Source organism: Lacerta agilis, chromosome 6 (genome assembly GCF_009819535.1).
Source record: "Lacerta agilis isolate rLacAgi1 chromosome 6, rLacAgi1.pri, whole genome shotgun sequence".
Taxonomy (NCBI): domain Eukaryota; kingdom Metazoa; phylum Chordata; class Lepidosauria; order Squamata; family Lacertidae; genus Lacerta; species Lacerta agilis.
In genome coordinates this window covers 5,624,045-5,646,303 of record NC_046317.1, presented here as the reverse complement: position 1 = coordinate 5,646,303, position 22,259 = coordinate 5,624,045, and the positions used below count along the sequence as shown (strand labels likewise).

At 44.2% G+C, this 22,259-nt stretch overlaps 2 protein-coding genes across 3 annotated transcripts in view; one reads left to right on the top strand and one right to left on the bottom strand.

The window, feature by feature from the left end:
- LOC117047999 (sterol O-acyltransferase 1-like) overlaps positions 1–84 on the bottom strand; it is a 62,583-nt gene extending 62,499 nt beyond the window's left edge. For both annotated transcript variants that reach the window (XM_033151298.1, XM_033151299.1), the window contains exon 1: positions 59–84. The gene's annotated coding sequence lies outside the window, so the exon portion shown is untranslated. The remainder of the gene's footprint in view (positions 1–58) is intronic.
- Positions 85–10,031: 9,947 nt separating this feature from the next.
- Positions 10,032–22,259, top strand: part of LOC117047998 (sterol O-acyltransferase 1-like) — a 31,174-nt gene continuing 18,946 nt past the window's right edge. Inside the window, exons 1-2 of the mRNA XM_033151296.1 lie at positions 10,032–10,132; positions 15,323–15,466. Coding sequence (XP_033007187.1) covers positions 15,340–15,466 — 127 coding nt within the window. The 5' untranslated portion in view covers positions 10,032–10,132; positions 15,323–15,339. The remainder of the gene's footprint in view (positions 10,133–15,322; positions 15,467–22,259) is intronic.

Sequence of the window (22,259 nt, the reverse complement as noted above, 5' to 3'; positions counted from 1 at the left end):
CGCCCATCGCCCTTCGCCCCAGTCCGAGTCCCATCACCACCGTCCCCGGAGCGCCTACCTGCGTCTCCGTGTCTCTCTCTCCTCGCGTCTTTTGCATCTCCGCACGCGGAGGGGAGCGCTATATGACTTGGCTCCTCCTCTGCCTTCGTCAGGGCAGGTAGGAGAAAGAGGAGGCGAAGCCGGAGGAGGAGGTAGGAACAGGATACGTCGCTGCCCCCTTTGGAAACAGAAGGGTGGACTAAACCACGCAGGGGGAACTTTCGGTCCTCCAGATGTTGCCAAAGCACAACTCCCATCATCCTTGGACATTGGCTATGCTTGCTAGAGCTGATGGGAGCTGTAGTTCAGCAACATCTGGAGGGACAAAGGTTCAGCACACCTGTGCTTTTTAGAGCTTTGTGTGTTGAGCTAATCCAGCAGTCCTTACGTTTCAGTCGAATAGTGACACCTAATGGCACCTTGCAGAAAAAACTTTCCCACAGCGCTTAATAGGGCTTGTGCCAAGGGAAGTGTTCATAGTATGGCAGCCAGCCTCATGAGGTTTTTCGTGGAACTTTGTTGTTGTTGTTGTTGTTGTTCAGTCGTTCAGTCGTGTCCGACTCTTTGTGACCCCATGGACCAGCGCACGCCAGGCACGCCTATCCTTCACTGCCTCCCGCAGTTTGGCCAAACTCATGTTAGTAGCTTCGAGAATACTGTCCAACCATCTCATCCTTTGTCGTCCCCTTCTCCTTGTGCCCTCCATCTTTCCCAACATCAGGGTCTTTTCCAGGGAGTCTTCTCTTCTCATGAGGTGGCCAAAGTACTGGAGCCTCAACTTCAGGATCTGTCCTTCTAGTGAGCACTCAGGGCCGATTTCCTTGAGAATGGATAGGTTTGATCTTCTTGCAGTCCATGGGACTCTCAAGAGTCTCCTCCAGCACCATAATTCAAAAGCATCAATTCTTCGGCGATCGGCCTTCTTGATGGTCCAGCTCTCACTTCCGTACATTACTACTGGGAAAACCATAGCTCGTGGAACTAGAATATGGCAACCCCATTTTGGAACCAGGATATGGCAAGCACATTGTCACACGGGGCAGCCAAAGGGGGGAGTTTTAATGGTAGGAAACAGCAGACCCATTGCTAGTCTGTAACATGCGGACAAGGGCACTGACTTGTGCAAGCTGTTTTTATTTCTATTTTCGATCAAGATATATGCTTATTTTAAACCAGCCTGGAATCTACTGGATGAAGTGTTTTAAATAGTGCATACAGGCTCCACACACACTATATGTGGTTATCTTGTATGTCTCCTGAATCCTGCATTTACCTTCCGTGGAATATGCTATTGCATCCATGGAAGCCATTCTTTTTACAGGAGGTGATACCGGTAATTAAAGTTTGTTGGTAACACAAAAGCCCTGTGCTTTAGGTCTTAAGAAGTCAGGAACGTCATATATGCCTTCCAGGTCACATTTAAGATAAAGAATAGCACCAGGGTCAAGAGAGTTCATTGGGGAATACATTACATATCAAGTTATGCCAACTTTGTAAACACCATGAAACCCCACATCGTCTTCCTTCAGGAAGTACACAACCCAGCTACAGGAAACAAACTCCCAAGTAAACCCTGCTTCAGCCAAAAATGGGTGGCATCCGGATAAGGAAAATCTTTCATAATACTCAGTAGAAGGGACCTGAATTTTAAAGCCCAACAATACTGGAAAGTTATGCCAACTTTAATGATGCTACAGTCTACAGAAATAAACCATGGAATAAGTTCAGATTGGTGCCCATCATTACAGGCCAAGCACAAGCCATTTTGCATATACAGTGTATGCCTGCACATATTGTGTCTCCTTAAACCAAAACACAATTTTCCAGGCTTGTTTTGTACCTTGCCAGCAGCACAGAGTGTTTGGTAGACCCACAGGTTGACAACCCTACCCCCCATAAGAAGCTTTCCACATTGCTCTGCAATTGCATGATAGGTTGGTAGCAAGAGAATCATTGCAGTAAAGAACAGGGAAAGAAAAGAACAAGTAGATGGCAACCCTGCATATCTCAAGAAGGTGGCAGTGGAGCTCTTTCTCAAAGCTTGCCTCCACCCCAATTTCTATCATATGTTGTGGACTTGCAGTAAAGTAGAAGTTTACTGGGAGATGATATATAATGAGTTAAAGAAATTGTACAAGTGTACATTTGTTAAAAAAAACCCAGAAGTGTTTCTATTGGGTACAGTAGGGGAAGAAATCCCAAAGAGAGATCAAAAATTGTTTATGTACAGTATGCAGCTACAGCAGCAAGCCCAAAAATGGAAACAACAGGAACTACCAAGAATTGAATTGCGACAGACAAAGATGACAGAATATGCAGAATTGGCGAAGCTCACCGGGAAAATCAGAAACCAATGTGATCAAGCTTTCCAAAAAGACTGGGGTAAATTTATAGAATATAGAATATTTGAAGGACAATTGCAAACAATTAACAACACTAGCAGGGCTCATTTAAAAAGACTTGCAATCACTATGTCTTATACCTTCTTATATATATTTAAAAATTTGACAATTGAATTGAAGAAAGATAAGCAGGTAAAGATACAAATGCAATGACACAGAAATAAAATATGGTAACCATGAGATGGGAGGGAGAGAAGTCGAACAGCTCTTAAGAGCAAAAAATACTATGAAATACAGGGATGTTTTTAAATGTTATAAAATTGAAATTTTAATAAAATATTATTTTAAAAAACAAAGCTTGCCTCCACCCCAGGCCAAATGATCTCATACCACCATTACAAATTTGTCTCCCCAAAGCATTTGGCCTCCACACAGAGCGGCAGAAACAAAGGGGGGGGGGGTTAGTGGAGAAAACCTGATATATTGGCTTGCCATCTGTTGCCATCAATGAAAACATATGAACTAGGGGGCATTCTTGCCCCAATCTCCTTGCACTGCTGTTGCATTATTTTCCACAATTTGAGCAAAAACTGAACCTACTACCACTACATTTAGAGCAACAAAGCCTGCAGAAGGGCAAAGAATTCAGCGGCTAGGTAGCCAACAGCCTAGGACACCCCTGTTAAAACATCTCCACATGCCTTGGATTGTATCATTATCTCCCAAGCATATAGTTTTCTGCAAGGTGCCATTAGGTGGCGATATTTGACTGAAACATAAGCACTGGTGGATTAGCTCAATAGGTTCACAAGCAGCAGGATAGCAGCAGAATGAAAGTCCCAGACATCCGGCACTCAGGGGTACATTGCCACTGAACATGGAGGTTCCATTTCCTCTCATGTCTGAAAGTTGTTCATAGACCTACCTTCCATAAATCTGCCCCAAAGTCTTTCTCAAAGATACCAAAGCCACAGCCCAGGGCCCAGCTCAGTCAGTAGAGCATGAGACTCTTAATGTGAGGGTCATGGGTTCGAGACCCACATTCGGCAAAGAGATTCCTGCACTGTAGGGGGGTGGACTAGATGTCCCTTGTGGTCTCCAGGATCCTGTTGTCCCACAGACAATATTTCAGCTCTGTTTCTCTTATAATCTTTTAAATGATTCTTTTTAAAAAATTATCTTAGTGCCCTGATAGAAAGACAGCTCTATCAATCTTATTTCTATTATTTCTTGCCCACAAAGCCCACCTTTCCACCAAATGCTGCTCAGGGCGGCTAACACCACCAGAAACATAATAAAACACAAAGTAATCTATAAGGAACAGGGTCTTTCTCACACAAGCCTGCTCAAACCTTACGGTCATCTTCAGATTACAGGTGGGTAGCCGTGTTGGTCTGCCATAGTCGAAACAAAATAGGAAATTCTTTCCAGTAGCACCTTAGAGACCAACTGAGTTTGTTCTTGGTATGAGCTTTCGTGTGCATGCACACTTCTTCAGATACACTGAAACAGAAGTCACCAGATCCTTAAATATAGTGAGGGAGTGGGGAGGGGTATTACTCAGAAGGGTGGTGGGAATGGGTGATCAGCTGATTGGTGTGGAAAACCTGTTGACTACTCTTAACGGCTGCAATTAGTCTTGCAGGGAAAGGCAAGGGGTGAGATGGCTAAAGATAGCTTTGTTATGTATAATGAGATAAGAATCCAATGTCTTTGTTCCAACCAGGTTTCTCCATGGTTTTAAGTTTGGTGATTAGTTGCAATTCAGCCACTTCTCTTTCCAGTCTATTTCTGAAATTTCTTTGTAGGTCATCTTCAGAGGCCTTCCTGAAAGGCCCCCTTCCTCACAGCAGGTAGTGACTGCTGGAGCAGGGCTTTTTCAGTCGTGGCCCCCGGTTTTCATACAATCCTCACCACCACCACCACCCTGCTAGGTTTGCCTGGTGTGACAGACAGCAGAGCCAGAGAAGATTGCCTGGTGGTGCAGTGCCTCAGAAATCCCACCAGACGGCTGTAGCCTCTTTCTGATTGGCTACCAAGGCAGCCAGCTTGGGGGGGGAGGGGGAGCAGAACTTTTGGAGGGAAAATAAAAGGAACCGTTTCTGAGGGAATGTCCAGCTAGCATGGGCAAAGCCAGAATGTATGGGGGGGCAGAAACTCAGTTTGTATTGATTTAGTTGATGGGGGGCAGCTGCCCCTCTCTGCCACGGACCCCCCCCCCCCCGCTACGCTCATGCCAGATAGATAGGGATAGCGATAGGGAGGTGGTTTAAGAGAAACCGTGAGGTAGAGTTAGGGAGAGTGTGCTTCACATCCATCCTGAGGGAAATATCTACAGCTAGAGAAAGGAGACTCTGAGCTTAGCTTGGAAGACTGAGTGTCTAGGGAGAGTATTCAGACAGGAGTGAACTGGAGGGGCTGAGTTCGAGTCAGGAAGGGAGAGATCTTCTAGAAAGGGAAGACTCCCAGGCCAGTTAAGGGATGGTGTGGGGATCCCCTGGGTCTGCAGTACTACAGTCATACCTCATGTTACGGCCGCTTCAGGTTACGTGTCTTCGGGTTGTGGACCGCAGGAAACCCGGAAGTACCGGAACGGGGTACTTCTGGGTTTCGCCGCTCACGCATACGCAGAAGCGCCAAATTGCGCCAGCGCCTGTGCAGACTTGGCGCTTCAGGATGTGAACACTGCAGGTTGAGGACATGCCTCTGTCATGGATTACTTCTGAAAACCGAGGTTCCATTGTATTTGGAGTACCTCAGGAAGTGTGAATGTCAAAAGCCTGTCTAAGAAAGTACTATGCAACAACTGAGTGAAGTGAAGTGAAGTGAAGTGAAGTGAAGTGAAGTGAAGTGAAGTGTAATAACCACCCTGAGACGTGAGGGTATAGGGCGGTATAAAAATTCAATAAATAATAATAATAATAATAAAATAACTGGAAATAAGCTGAGCATTTTACCATCTAGTCTAGAAGCCTATAGCATCTACCTGAAACGTAATAACAGAACATAAGCAACTGAACAGGTGGTGTAGTGACAATAAAGTTTTATTATTATTATTATTATTATTATTATTATTATTATTATTAGGTTTTAAAGAAGCTGTGCTTGATGAGAGGCCTGTCATATCTATTCAATTTAGTATAATTATTAATAGGTTAACTGTTTCCTGAAAGAACATTATCTCCTAAAACATCCCTTGTGTTATCCACTTTGCTTTCTTAAATAAAACTTGTTCAACTTCTGCTTGAGTCTCCAAGGATCTGATTTTTCCCTCACACAAGAACCCAAGGGCGTAGCCAGTATTTGTTTTGGGGGGGGGCAAAACCTCAGATTTCTATTCATTTTGATTGATTTAGGGGGGCAGCTGCCTCCCCCCCCCCAGCTATGCCCATGCAAGAACCACCTTTGGTGGATGAAAATCTATATTATAATAAAGAGTGTGCACATCATTTGGATCCGCTGCAGTTCGTAGACAGAGTGGGATCCACTGGCATCTCCTGCAATTTCCTCCTGGTGCTAGGCAAATTATTTATTTGCCAGGCCTTTTTCTTTTCTTTCCTTTGAAATAATTTTTATTTGGTTTTTTTTTTAACTGTATAGATTTATAACAATACAAAATATATATCCATACTTAAGAGATTTCCCTGAATCTCTGGAATTCCGACCTTCCCCTCCGTGGGTCCTATTGTCAACCTTTTCAACCGCATATTATTTCATAATCCATATTTTATGCCTCTCCATTTTGTCCATAATATTTACAAGTGTTATTGCAATCCTGTTAATGTTTTCATCTGCTTACAGTGGTTTCCTAGATAAATTATAACCCCCCCCCCCATTATTTATTGAAGTTTTGGTTTTCTTGGTTCCTGAGCTCTCCGATCAGTTTTGCCATTTCGGCATGATCCAACAGCTTCATTTGCCATTCTTCTCTGGTAGGGACTTTGTCTTCTTTCCATCTCTGGGCTAGTTAACATCCGTGCGGCTGCCAGGCCTTTAACATATCACTAAAGCTGTCTTTAACCGATTGTGCCCAGGGATTACACTGACTTTATTATTCATTTATTCTGTGTCTCTTGAGTTTTAAAACCGTGTGTGCATTGTATTGTATGAAGTTGTGAGCTGCCCTTGGAGTTTTTAACTGAAGGGCAGCATAAATAACATCTTGTACTTGTGGCCATGAACATTACGCTGGTGTCCATGACTATTCCAAACGCTCAGGAAAACATTCAGTCAGGAACAAAATGTTCATATACCAGCTTTTGTGGGAAAGGATTAGCAAACGCACAGAAGACTGATCTGTATGGGGAAGGCTAAGGATTGAGAAATTATACACAGAGAGACACTAGTTGTGGTGAATTGTAAACAGTGAAGCCAGAAGGAAAGGAAATGTCAAAAAGTTCGGACAATGGTAATTAAAATAATTACAGGCTCCATTTGCAAGAAAGAGTCATTAATGATTAACACAGATATCTTTGACACTGGTCAGCCAAATCACATGGAGGAATAAATATTGGGGGCAATCAGGTAGCCAGCTGCTTGAGCAACTGATATGTATAAATTATTGGGTGTGATGTTTAAAAGCTCTGGTTCTTGATCTGCACATTTGAAAGCCACATCCGCCACAGCCAGTGTAACTGCTAACGCTATTTTTCAGAAGGATCGGGTGGGAAGTTTATCTTGTCCTGTTAGAGCTTTATAAAACTAAACTCATCTCTCAGATGTAATATGGGGCTCTAATATCAAGAGCTTTTGGGGCTACCTAGATCTACCTGTAAGCCAGTTGTTTAGAGACAACTTTTTAATGGGAATTTTGATTCAAAAGGTGGCCATTATCTTTTGGCTCAAGAAGGTTTTCTATTTGGTTTCTCTCCTCATTTCATGGGCATCTGAAGACATGGGGGAGAACTCATGGGCAGCTTTGAGGGGCGCATTTATTTCTAAGCCGGGTCTTTCATTAACCAGCTTGATTACAAGGGGCTGTGAGAATGACTGATGTTGTGGCAAAAGGATGTAAAAAATGTTTTGCCATTCTTCCTGGGCATTAGTTCTCTTCTATTCACTGATACGAGTTGAAGCGGCTTTTACCCAAATGCAGAGTGAACACTTTACAATTGATGGAGGTTAAGGGAACATAATGGTGCCAAAATGAGGTGGTTGGATGTTGCTCAGCTGGATACTTGAAGGTGGAGAGCCTGGTACACTCTCTACTCGAATGCCCTTTCTAGGAGGCTCTACCACTGAGCTACTTCCCTAATAGTTCCCTAAGCAGTGGCGGAGTCTGGCACACCGCAGCTGAGGCGTGTGAGCAAGCAGCATTGCCATGACTCTCCTCTCTCCATCCCTGGGTGAGGCTTGAGTAGAGTGGAGCTGCGGCTGGCAGCGTTTGGTCTAAGATTTGTTAGAATGAGCTTCATAGAAAAATTATAGTGGAATGAGCTGGGTGGTAGAGTACTTTTGCAGTGGCAGAATTATGTGGGAATTTGCAGTCAAGCATAACTGCATGACAGCTGTTTAGTATATGAAGGGGCTAAGACAGGGGTTAGGAACCTAAGGCCCAGAGGTCGGATGTGGCCCAATCGCCTTCTCAATCCGGCCTGCGGATGGTCCGGGAATCAGCGTATTTTTACATTAGTAGAATATGTTATTTTATTTAAAAAACATCTCTGGGTTATTTGTGGGGCCTGCCCAGTGTTTTTACACGAGTAGAATGTGTGCTTTTATTTAATATGCATCGCTGGGTTATTTGTGGGTCATAGGAATTCGTTTTCCCCCCCAAAATATAGTCCGTCGCACCACATGTTCTGAGGAACGGTGGATCGGCCCATGGCTGAAAAAGGTTGCTGACCCCTGGGCTAAGACCACAGTTCTTTTTCTTGTCTTAAGTTGGTCATGTCCCCTTTTCTTCATAAGGAAGTGAAGCTTCTTCCTCTTCTCTTTCTCCATGTAACTAACAAAGGAAGACATGTCCAACTAGCTTAGAGCGCATGTTTGAAATCATCTTTCTGTATTTTCTACCCAAAGGTATTCTGCCTGTGTTCTCTGCTGCTGCTTGGATAAATGCATGTATCTGACCTTTGAATCTTTAAGTAAAGCATTTTTAACTTACTTAGCAGTGTGTGGTCTGTTAATTGCAACAGGGGCAGCACTGGATGATACTAAACAGGATATGAAAAGGTTCTCAAGGCCTACATTCTCACACTACACTCCTCCTTCACTTTTGCTACTGCGGCTCTCCCCTGCTGGAGAGTGAGTTTAGGCCCACAATTTGAATCCAGGCACCCAGCCATTCCTTTGTTATTTACCCTCCTCCACCCCCACTTGGTCACAGGGATTCATAATGTTTGATGTTTTACTCTGTTTGATGTTTCAATTTGATGGAAGCCATCCACTGTGGCTGCGGCAGCCTAGTCAGATGGGTGACATATAATATTATTATTATTAGTAGTAGTAGTTGTAACGTAAAATCCCAGGTGTGGAACTGCCCAGCCACCTGGCCCTTAGGGATAAGCCCACTGGTTTCTGCGGAGTTAAATAAAAGAAGTCCAGCCACTGGAGCAAGGACAAGACAGGGTTTATTGCGCAATAGGTTACAGTCAAACTGCACACCCGGAGCAGTGTTACAAGAACTTTTAAAAACTCCTATCATATCCCAGAATACAGTTTGGAAACATCATTACTACATCATCACTACATCACGAAAGGGAAGGGTTATACATGATTGACATATAGGAAAAACAGGAAAAACAAGATTAGCATATGGGGGAAACAGAGCAATATCAGGGAGATAGCCCTGGGCCAATGTGAATGGGTGTTAAGTATTGGCAAGGATACCTTGAGCACTTATCTGGGAGAGGACAATGGGATTCCAGCTGAGGGATATTAGCCCAGTGGCTTCCTGAAGCACCCAGAGATTACCTGCTGAGGCATTTCCCTGTGTACGTGGTCTCTCGCCTACTGGATCATGGCAGAGAGATGGGTATCACTCCATACCCCAAATGAGTTTACTCAGGAGGAGACTTTGCTTAGGTGACACCCCCCCCCCATAATTTCCGTAACATAGTAGTAGTATTTATGCATTTATCCTTATTTCCCTCCCACAAATTCAGGGTATAGGCAGTGGTGGTGAAGATGTTTTTTCCCCCCATCAGCGCTCAGCTCCATCAACAAAAACCCGCAAGATTTATTGGGTTACAAAAGTACGCGCATTGTCTCTATTTTCTGGTCGTTGAGTCTTTTCCACGGACCAGTTACATTCGGTGTGAAGACTTTAATGTCGAATACAGCATAAGGAAAAATAATACATGAACACAGAGGGCGAACCAACCCAAACGAGGGCGGCACAAAAAGAACGCAAGTTTGTCACCACCCGCTCTCTTCTCCCCCAACCTTATACAGGGAGGGATTTTTCTTTTGGTTTTGCATTGCGGTGGCGGCGGCGGCGGTGTTTTAAGCAGGATCCGGCAAGAAGGCCGCGCGGCGACCTGCCTTTGGAAGCGCCGCCTCCCCCGACGGCACGTGCGTGGACACCGCTCAAGAAGGACTCCCTTCTCCGGCCAGTAGCCGGAGCTTCTTGGCAACGCGCGGCGACGTTTCCTCTTCCCTTCGCCTCCCCTTTCGTGACGAAGGCGGAGGAGGAACCCAGCCAGCCATATAGCGGCCGCTCATGCCCTTCCACGCCGCGGGGGGAGCTGCAAAAGCCGGAGCTGGAGGCGACGGCGCAGGGAGGGTGGAGAAGAGACGCGGAGACGCAGGTAGGCGCGCCGGGGATTGGAGGGGGGGACCCCGGTGAGGGTGGAGGGAACTCGGACCGAGGGCCGGGAGAGGGGGCGCAAGTAGTCCCCCCCCCTCCTGAATCTCCCCGGTCGCCGTCCAGAGGGAGCGATGGCGTGCGGGGAGGGAGGGGAGAAGGAGCGAAGGGAGCCCCTTGGCCGCCGCTTCCTCCTCTCCTTCTCGTGCGTAAAAGGCTGAACCCAGCCGCGCCACCGGGAATCCAGAAGGGCATCTTTACTCACAAGTCAGCCACGTTGGATCCAGGGGAATTAATTGGCCCAATTAAGTGTGTATATGAGGATTAGGGGTCTGGCGAGTTCGCGATGTTTCCGCGAGAGTTCCGGGGGGGGGGGGGTTCTGACACACACACACCCCCACACACACCATCGTTTTTCCTGCACTGCCCATAACGAGCGCATGTGGTCCTTTCGAACAGGAAGCTCAATGGAGGATGCGGATTTACTCGCGAGTGAGGCGTGGAAGGCAGAAACGGCTAGGGAGAAAAAACCGGGGCAAAGGGCTTCCTTTTTTCCACCAGCGTTTGAGAATTATTTACGTAGTTTGAGCTTTATAGAATAAGAGCTTAGTGGTGGGGGTTTTGTTTGTTCGTTATTTTTTAAGGTTGATTCCTCCCAAGAGGTTATGGTTCGAAAATTAATGATTGTGTACCCAGGATGGGAAAGAGGGGAGGGAGAAAACTTAGGCAACGATGAAAAGAGGAAAAACAGCAGCCAACTGGTGACAACTTAAAAAGTAACATATTTATAGTGGGAGAGGCTTGCCGGACCGGACACCAGAGGCCACTTTATCATAGGTGAGAACTGCTCCTATCATTTGCCAGACTGAAGATAAGCAGTGGGGTCAAATGACAAATCAATGCAGAAAAAACAATCTGTGTGGATTTGATCCAAGCTTTAATTCAGTTTCTGGCAGCCTGTAGTTGTTGTTGTTTTATTTTGCAGTTTGTTGCCATTTTAGCCCACTGCTTACCACACTTTCTCTGCATGCCAAACAGGATAACACTTCACGTGTCTATTCCAAGACAGCTTATGCACTGTAAATCTATTACTCTTTAAGGGTCATGAGTGGGGCAAGGAATACGGAAGCTGCTCCCTTTCTCAGGAAATGGATCGGGAGGGTGCTGGGGTGGGTTAGAGGTCCTGGATTCCAAACCATTAGGTATCTCTGACCCTGGGAGGGTCCCAGAAGAATAGGAGATGGGAGACACTGGGGAAGGCAAGAGTAATAAGGAATGTTTTGCTGTTGGGTCAGAAATGCAGTTCAAAGCTGGAGAGACATTGATAAAAGAGATGTCTGGAGAAGTTGTAATAGATCTTGGCCGAAGTACAGTGGTACCTTGGTTCTCAAACTTAATCCATTCTGGAAATCCATTCCAAAACCAAAGCGTTCAAAAACCGAGGCGTGCTTTCCCATAAGGTATTGCAAAATGGATTAATCTGTTCCAGACTTTTAAATACAACCCCCAAAACAGCAATTCAACGAGAATTTTACTATCTAACAAGACCATTGGTCCATAAAATGAAAGCAATAAACAACGTACTGCAGTCACACAATCAATCAGTAGCTGAACTGGGTTCCACACAGTCACAAAAACAAAACAAAAAAGCCGCAAAAACCGCAAAATAAATAGCAAAAACAGACAGGCCTCAGCGTAACACTCGAAACGGAAGTGTGGCACTCGAAACAGAAGTGTAACACTCAAAACGGAGCCTGTTCGGATTCCGAAAAAAGTTTGCAAACTAGAACACTTACTTCTGGGTTTGCAGTGTTTGGGTTCCAAGTTGTTTCAGCACCAAGGTGTTTGAGAACCAAGGTACCACTGTAAAGAGTTTTCATACAGTGGATAACTAGGGATGCTCATGAGTGGGAACTGAACCTCTGAAGGGGGTTCTTCAAAAATCTGACGCAAAATGCTTTTTTCCTTTCCACAGAGGAATTTATAGGGTAGGTGATTCTACAAATTGCAGAGTAACTTGCTCTTGTCCATTTTCTTAAGGACTGCTGTCCTAAGATCTAGATTAATTGTAAATCCCCGGAGGTGATGGCCAGCAATTATCCTTTTTATACCTGTTTTAGTCATTTGGAAATTCATCTAGTTTCTTGTTCCTAAATTATACACTGTCACATCTTTTTGTGGTTTGATCACATGGCACCCTATGACTACCAGTGCATTCTGTTATACCTACCCCTCCCTTTCCTGGAGTTCTTTCAATTTCTCTGGTGCTGATTGACTGAAAAATCCAAATGGTCTAATCTAGCATCTGCATCAAATTGGAGGTATCTCAAATCTTTGAAATGCCTTAAAAATACTTTTGTGGCTCTTAAAAATTAAATTATAGTCAAATTTCCTTGTTTAAAAACAAAGCTGCTTTAAATGAAATTTGAATTCAAGGCAGGGGAGTTCAAAGTTTTCTTCCTTCTATGTAGGAAGCATCTGAATTACAAATGGGCAGCTTTAATTAAATCAACTAATGCTGAGCTGGTGTGCTGTTGTAGTGACCATGGAACTGAACTATATAGGTCAGTAAATCCCTGCTATAGGTCTTGGGCCTGCCATGAGCTTACTTTGGAACCTTAAGACAATCACCTGTCTCTTGCCCTTCACTTCTCATATGCAAGACATGGGATAATAATACTGACCTACCTTAAAAGGTTGTAGAATAGGAGAAGGAAATGTATGTGAAGTATTTTGAATATTCTAAAATGTTATTTTGATGGCTACATAATTGTTATAATAATTGGTCTTGAATTGAATCCATCCTGAGCTAGACAGCCTGAAGCACAGTGAATTTCCAGAAGTGATGCTAAATTCCACATGACACCAGGAGATCTGTGGTTGGGTCCTCCTGTTTTATTTATGTATGCATCCATCCATTTATATCCTGCATTTTAAAATGAGGCTATGGTTTCAGTTTCTGATTGAAGCAACACCACCACGGGATGGAGGGTTCCCACATGCTGTTTTCCAGATATAAATCCCTCTCCCCATCCTAGTTGCTGGTAGCCTAGTGTGAAGTAGGAGTGCAGGTAGGAATGGCTAGTGGCACCTTTGTATCTCCAACATTTTGTTGTTTGAACGGAAAGCTGTGAGGCATGCAAAAACTCCTTTAAGCTCAGTTATTGCCTTTGGATTTTCTGTGTAAGGTGAATGTCTGTAGTTGGCAGTTAATAGAGGTATTGTAGTGAGTCAAAGAACGAGACACTCTGGACAGTGTTCTCGAAGCGACTATAATGAGTTTGGCCAAACTGCGGGAGGCAGTGGAGGATAGGGGTGCTTGGCGTGCTCTGGTCCATGGGGTCACGAAGAGTCGGACACGACTGAACAGTGAATCAGATGGAACATTGTTTTATCTTCTTAATGCATAGCTGCATTAGTAGTAACTGGGGCCACCTGGTGCTATAGCCTGACATGCAAGAGAAGTGGTTTTGATGAAACTGGGCTGAGGAACGTTCCACGTTGACAGCTTTTGTTCTTCTTAAAATATTGTTTAAGGGAGTCTTTAAAAAAATGCAGATAAACCTGACAAAGGCATACTCTGAGAAGATGAATTAAAATCAACAGACTTAAAATTCAGTCGTAACCCTTGATTTCAGTGGGTCTACAGCCAGTGTGACTTGGTTAGATATAGCCTCTTGTTTTGACCTCAAGTTTCTAATATGATTAAATGACGCTTGGTAAACTATTTCGAATAGTTGCAGATAAGTGCAAAGAGTCTGCTGAATGAAGTTTGACATCTATCATAAGCATAAAACACGACTTAAATAGGCTTGCAGTAAACCATTTGCCTGATTGCATGTGACAAGTAAAAATTGCCTATAGGGGACCTGGTGTACTTTTCCTATGGTAGGGAAGGTGAGAAAGTGACCAAATATGCATGTCAATAACCTGTTTTCTGCTCCTTTCATGGTAAGAGCTAACAAAGGTGGAAACTTTTAGTTAATTGCATTTTCTGGTTTCATCTGAACCAGGAAACTGGTTGCCAGCTTTGGAACAAACCAGCTTATTAAACTAATGTCAAATCTTGACTTAATTAATATCCTGGTGCATTCTGAGGTGGGAATTATAGTTTTCTGATTTGGATGAAATAGAAACCTATCGTTAATTGGATGTCTTCTGGTTTAATTACAGCTTGGGCAAAGGGCTTGTGCAAGGATCATCAGAACTGGCGGCGAAAAAGTGCTGTGTATGTGATTTATCCCTCTAAACTGACATATCACCTTAAACGCAAGGGCTGCAAGTGGTGAAATCTTACCTTTATGGAAGATTTCCTTTGACGGCATTAAAGGAACAAAGATACAGTAATATCAGAAAACATTTCCTGCAACTTTTACCTCCATTAATACTCAGCCGGAACAAGTCATTTGAAAGATACAAGTTTAAGGCAGCCTTTTTAACCATACATCCTGAGATGTTGTTAGACTACAAGTCTCATTCCTAGTTAGGAAAATGAGAGGTCAGAGATGATGGGAGTTGTAGTCCAGCAACATCTGGGGACCCAATATCTGGGGACCCCATCTTTGGAAGAACTATACAGTTCCCGTTGCCTTAAAAAGTAAACAATACTGTACAGGATCCATCTCATCCGGGATATAGTCTTTTTGCACCACTGCCTTCGGGCAAGAGATATAGAACAATTAGATCAAGAACAAATAGACTGAATAATAGTTTCTACCCAAGAGCTATAACCATCTTAAATGCTGTAACCAGATAATATAACCTTGGAGAGTTGTGATGGGTGTGTACGTATGTGCATGTGTGGCTGACAATGTGTTTTTCTGTTTTTTGTGCTGTTTTTTATTTAGTTTTTATGGCATCCAATTTCGTTGCAATTGTACAACATTGTACTTGTACAATGGCAATAAATAAATCTTATCTTATCGTATTGAGAGGTGCTGGCTCTGAGAATGAAGGGAACAGTTTATGGTTTTGAACAAACCCCCATCTTCTACAGCTTTCACAACTTTCACCCGTCTGAAGTGGTGTATTTAGAAATGTTTTCTGGCCTAGGGACTTGGTTTGTAAAAGAAAGAGCGAGAAGGCACTGTGCTTCTTAGAATGATTATAATTATACATCATGTAATAAAGGATGATAAGTGCATGGTCATAAAAAGCTGAACTACTTCATATAAGTAAATTTTGTCCTCTGCAGTGCGTTAGCCTGACACCATGGTGGGTGAAGAAAATATCTCCGTAAGGAATCGCCGATTAACTTATGAGACTGCAGAAGAGAAAGAAGACTTGTCAAAGAGGCAAGAAGAGAAAGAAGGCTGGTCTTTCCCACAATCAAGCAATGGTGAGATTTCATCACTAACTGCAGAAATCTTACATACACCCTACGACAAAGAACATCTTGTAAACTATTTTATCATTTGTGATAGAAAAATGCTGCTTTCAAGCCAAGTTTCGTTGTGTGGGTTGTGGGTGTGATATTGATATTGATCACCACTGGATTCTAACCATAGCTTAGAACTCAAATGATGAATTGAGTTATGATGAATTTGCATAGCTGGCAAATTGTGTTTTCAAGCTTTTCTTGTTTTCGGTCCTCACAACACTCAACTTTGTAAGCTCAGTCCTGTTTGAAAGCTCAGACCCTGTCTCTAGGGTGCAGGACCTTTGGGAAGCTGAGTGATGGCCCTAATTGTGGTTTGTCAATCTGAAAAAATGCCAAACCATCTTTATATTTCCTTAGCCATGGGTCGGCGTGATGTCTGAAGTGAGCCAAAAGAGGCATTTTTCCTGGATGGATGGATGATTTATTTATTTGTTTGTTTGTTTGTTTATTTTTAAAAACCACTTATTCCTAAGTTATTCTAAAGGGGCACTGTTCTTAATTTAGCACCTTTTTTGGTTCGGATAAAAGGTCTAATGAGTTTTTAAAAATCCAAGCCTGATGTGAAGAATCTGCCTTGGTTCACATCTTGTTTTATGTCATTTGTTGGGTTTTGGGTAGAAAGAAAGCCTTCGTGGAAATGGAATGTTCCGCCACTGGAGTTTGATAGGGGATTGGGCTGGTGTACCACTAAAGATAATATACAATGGTATATGTTCCTGGAAGGGCATTGAAAATGCCTTTGTCCTTCTCTCAAATAGTGTTGGGTTTCAGCTGTGACTAATCTGTCTTGAAGAAAGCATGTGGGATCTTTGTCTTGTAGTCCGGGACTTGCAAGACAGTGGTAATTTCCCGAGGTGGAGGTTACTCTCGGTCATTCCTTAGTGTTGCAAACACAAATGATATGTCAGACGAATGAATGATTATTTCTTTGTGCAGGGGGAAATTGAAGCTGGGGAGGAAGAGGACATTGTTGGTTAATATTAAACACAGGCTCATTTGTTTTTTTTCTTTGGAAAGTTACTTTACTTTCTCGTTTCTGGACTCCTGCCTTTCCCATCCATTCAGTGACTTGACATTACTGTTTGCATACGTCACAATTTATTGTTATCTTATTTTTAGCCTGCTTTTCAGGCGCACGGGGAGGGGGGGGGGCTCCCAAAGTAGCTTTCATACAGTCCTCAATTAAAAATGAGCATCAGTGAAATGCTGTTAAAATTACCGCAAACAGCTAATCAACTATCTATAAATCTAATCTATAAACCATCAAGAGAAAGTACTGTATTGGTAACTCTTTTTACATAACTCATTAAAGCCAGAGTTTGCTTAATGCTTGGGGTACACAATAAACACTTTGGCAAAGTACAGAGTTATGTGATGTTCCTTCAGATAATGCTGTGTGTTGTTAACATTACCACAAACAGCTAATCAACTATCAAGAGAAAGTATTGGTAACTCTTTTTACATAACTTATTAAAGCCAGAGTTTCTTTAATGCTTGGGCTACACTATAAACACTTTGGCAAAGAAGAGAGTTATGTGATTTTCCTTCAGATAATGCTGTGTGTTGCAGGTAACTTTTCAACTTGGTACTCAGCCAGTTCTGAGTGTGTTCTGCCTTGTGCTAATAACTTGACCTTAGCACTGTATTTGTTCCCTTAGGTGACAAGCTTCTCTTTTAGCTGTGCTGCAGCTCTGTGAAACCACTGTAGGGTGCCCTAGTTTTACCTGAGCAAGATACAAATCCATAAATCACTCATCTTTATTGTGTTTTTTTTTATTGAAAGAGGTACCAGACATTTGCCCCTGGGTATGAATACTGGCATTCATTGCTAAGCATGTTTACTCAAATTCAAATTCAAGTTCAAGCTGGGTGTGAAACTGCCTTCTACTGAGTTGGACCAGCAGTTCATCTCACCCAGTACTGCTTACTCTGACAGGCAGTAGCTCTTCAGACCACCTTATTGTGATTGGGTGGGATTCCACCAAGCCTTTGTGTGCGCAGAATGAGGTCCATTCGCCCAACCGGCCTTTCCCTGTCCTGTAACGCATTAATCTGCTCTGGAGGGTTGGGGGAGTCTCCTCAGAACACATTTAGGGGTCATGCAGGGGGAAGAGAGAGGGGAAAGTGTCACTGCACGAGTGAACCTGATACCCCACAGACATACCCAACTTAGCACTATGTTGAATTCCACCCATCATTTTCAACTGGAGATGCCAGAGCTTGAATCTGGGGTTTTCTGCATGCAACAAATGTGCTCTTCCACTGACCTGAGCTGTGCCCCACTTTCCAGGTCCCACTGTCAGATGTCTGGGCTCAGTAGACTGTATATTGGTTGGAGCCACCACCACATTCTCAAAAGAGGACACCAGTTTGCATGTGCTTTATGTCATATTCAGGTCTCATTCTGGGTGGGGTGGAGACCTGAAAAAAATAGGTTAGGGGCTAAACACAAGTAATAAGATGTCAAACAAACAAAATGTAAGCTTCCTCCAGAAATGTATTTTCATACTAGGCAAAGCTTGACTTGTTGAATTTCTGCAGGGAGAGTATTGTGCCTGAGAAAGCATCAGCTACAACAGCTCCAGTCTCTTGTGGGGAGGAATTTAAGGAAGTTGGGGGGTGCAGTTAAGCAGATTGCAACAACAACATGGGATGTGTGATCAATTGCTTTCCCCCCCGGGAGTGGTTGTTGCTGGTGTGAACACTTAAATGGGTATATTCACGTCAAAGGCTAACCCCTTTTTTTTACTCAAGTAAAGAAAAGAGTTGTCATGTGACCTGGAATAATAACATTGCTATAATTATTTAAACTTCACAACTAACAAGAAACACTGATGGAATGCTCAGGTTGCTTTTTATCAATTTAATTATGAGTTTGTCCAAGTATATTGATTCCAGTCATCCTAGATTCAACATTTGAACCATTTTGTCTCATATAGCAAGCTAAATAGTTCACATAGCAAGTTCTTCATTTAGCAAACCAGCGGTTTCAGCACAACCACAGCCATTCCCTGAACCTTCTTTCATACTTAAGAGCACCTCAAAACCAAGCTAAAGCGAAATTCATTAATAAAAGGGATCTTTATTAATATGAATGTTCCCTTCACTAGTTTGGCTGGAATTTCATTCAGCATGTGTCCATTAAACTGATAGAAAGGTCAAGAGTTTCTTCTTAGTGATGATGCAATATTAAAACAGACCACAGGTTCTGCAGTTTGTCATGCTGGTTTAGTGACTCATTTTTGACAAATCTGGAAGATCAATCTGGAAGTCAATTCAACTTTCTGTCCTGTGGTTCCATCCAAATTTGGCAATAAGTTGACTGTGCAGTCTTGCAGTACAGAGTTTGAATTATATATACACAACATGTAGCACATATTAATGCTGACCTGGCACACAAGCCCATTCTGTATGTACTCTCTGGGTTGCTGGTGTAGATCAGGCGTTGGCAACCTTTCCTTGCCTCGGGCCGGTATCTCCAGCGACGATCGTGCAGCGGGCCGTAGGGTGGGGTGTACGCATGCGTACACAGTATTTCCAGTGCACTTCCGGGTAGGAGGAGCACCGTAAATAGCTTGTGCACATGCGCACGGGCCTCCTCCGACACGGATGTGCACCAGAAATAGTGTTTGCGCATGCGTACGGGCGCTCCAAGCCTATTTCCAGTGCACATCCGGGTCGGAGGAGGCCCATGTGCATGTGCACAAGCTATTTACGGTGCTCCTCCTACCCGGAAGTGGGTCACCGCGCCACGCCAGTAAGAGCAGGGGTCGCCGCGGGCTGGATAAACGAGTCCCTCGTGCCTTATCTGGCCTGTGGGCCATAGGTTGCCTATCCCTGGTGTAGATGCAATGATGAGATTTCTTCATCAGTAACTGCAGAAATCTTATCTTGTTAACTATAATATATTATCAGGTGCTTCACATACCCTAAGAGCACATCTTGTCAACTATTTTATCGTTGGGCTGCAATCAAGCCAAGTTTCTGTGTGTGGGTTGTGGGTGTGATATTGTGAGTGCCAGGGAAGCCATCTGCTGACCATAGCTGTCAACTTTACTTTTTTTGCCGGAAATTCCCTTATTCCAGCGCCGTTTCCCACTGCAAAAAAAGGGAAGGTTGACAGCTGTGCTGCTGACTCGTGCACTTAGAGTTGACCACTGGATTCTAACCATAGCTTAGAACTCAAATGATGAATTGAGTTATGATGAATTTGCGTAGCTGGCAAATTGTGTTTTCAAGCTGCTCCTGTTTTATGTCCTCCCAGCACTCAACATTGTAAGCTCAGTCCTGTTTGAAAGCTCAGACCCTGTCTCCAGGGCGCAGGACAATTGGGAGGCTGAGCGATGGCCCTAATTGTGGTTTGTCAATTTGAAAATAAAATCATGTATTTACACCACTCTCCTCCTTTGTTCTGGGTCAGGTAATGTTCTTTTTATTTTTTTATTTATTTTGGTATTGAATTTAAAGATTTCCTTCCCCAGGCCATTTTATGAGAGAAGGGTAGGCATACCTTGCTGAATGCATGTTTAATGAGGAATTTCAAGAAGAACCATCTAACTGCAATTCTGCAGAAACAATTTTGTTTCTGTTTTCAGGGGGGAAAACGTATTTCTATGCATTGTACGCTGGTTTTGTCACAGTTGAATGTCTTGTGTGCACCGTCTCTGCTGTCTTGCTCTCACTTGTCTAGTGAACTTGTGCCTGGGCTGTACCACTTGAGGGTGCAGGGGGCAAGCGGTGCATGGACGCTTGAATCATACAGATGTCCGGCAGGTGGCCAGGCTAGAATCCTTCTCCCTAGCACCTCCTGTTTTTTAGTATTTGGGTAGATAAGTTTAAATGATCTGCCCCAATTAACTACAGTTTTAATGCACTCCAGGAAGGTAATCCTTGGAAATTGGAATAGGTTTGCTTTTGGTCAGTAGTGAATGGCTAATACAGGTACATCTAGGCAGGGGAATAAGTGAAAGTTTTGAGGGCTAGTAACTTTTGTGGACTTATTTGCAGCACTGATATTAAAATGCTTTAAATTTTACTCTCTAGGGGACAGGGGTCCCGTGGACCGTCCTCCATTATTTTCTTCTGGGGCACATCACCCTCAATATTTTCTCTTCCTCCCTCCTCCTTTTTGCCTTTCCATCTTCCTCCCTCTGCTGCCTCCCCCCAGCCACATCCCTCCTTCTCCTGCATGGCAAAGAGCAGGCAAGCTTCAGCCCATGGGCAGGCAAGCCAGTGGAGGCAAGGCTCTCCTGCGGTGGAGACATAGGGCCCCCGGTGGGAGAAGCCCCCAAACCTTTGTAGGGACAGCCTGAGCGCCGACGAGGGTGCCTGGCCAGCTGACCCAGGGAAGGAGGGGGACAGAACAAGCCCCCCTGCCATGCTGCCCATGCCCACGTCACCACTGGCTGCCAATGGTCACTGCTTCTGCCTGGCCTGACCCCTGGCTTGAAGGAAGGGGGTGAGGGGCTGGGGCGAGACGGGCCTGCAACTCCCCAACCACTCAGGTCAGCGCCACGACCTCCCTGCACATGTGGGGGACAGATTCCCCATGGAATTAACCTACCACAACGGTCAGGGTTGCCTCCTGTAGCCGGTGAAAAACTCTCTTATGCCCTAGGAGACAGAAAGGAAAATAAAAACAGAGGAAGAGGTTGCAGGTGGGAAATGTCTGGGAATCCCAAAGTCTAAACTCAGAGCCCCTGGCTTATGTCTCGCAGGAGGACTCAGGATCCACCCTGGACCTCAACCTTTCTCTGTTCCCTCCCTGTGTCATATTAAAGATTGTAAGCCCCCCGGGGCAGGGACCTTTTTATCAAGGGTCACACATATGAGGAATGGATTCCCCATGGAATTAACATACCATATTTTTCCAGTGTAGCTTCCTCTTTTTTAGGGCGCCATGGCAGCCGCTGTGGCTTGCATGTCTGAGGACCTGGGACACAGAAAGGAAAAAAAACCGGGGGCCCTGTGTTGTCACAGAAGTTACATATGGGAAATGCCAGGGAACCCAGAAGTCTAATGTGTCGGATTCAGGCTTATGCTTTTCAGCAGGAGTCAGGGACCACCCTGGACCCTCAACCTTTCGCTGTTGCCTCCTTGTGTCAAATTAAAGGAGTTTAAGGAACCTCTTTGTAGAAGGTCACACGCAGTGATGCTGTAAACAAATAATACTAAATAAATCTCACTAAGTTACTGCCTCGTGCGAGCTCAAGCCCGCTAGAGACCTTAAAACCATAAGCTGTGTACCTACCATACCTTTGGGGCTCATCCTTGCCTGGCACAGTTCTGCAAACCTGTACTTTTATTGAAATCCCAATTAATCATAATCCTACCATTTATCAATTTCTAGGGGCTCCTGCAAATGTATAACAGTACTAGCTGTTCCCGGCCACGTGTTGCTGTGGCTCATTTGGAAGATAGAAAAGAGAAAGCTTTTTAGGTCCATCTTCTCCCGTTGAGCTCCCGCCTCATTTTCGCCTGCCTCCCCACAGCTTCTCCTGTTGAATTCCCTCCTGGCTCCTCTCCGTCTTCCCCTCCTCCCATAGTGGAAGGAGACCCCGTTTTTGCCTGGCTCCCCACAGCTTCTTATTTGCTTCTATTCCGTTTTTGCCTGCCGCCCCCCCATGCGCACGACCCCGCTTTCGCCTGCCTCCCCACAGCTTCTTCCGTTGAACTCCCGCCTGCCTCTGTTACATCCCACCTTTCTTCCTCCCTCGCAAATGGCTCCTTTCATTTTTCCGCCAAAACCTCT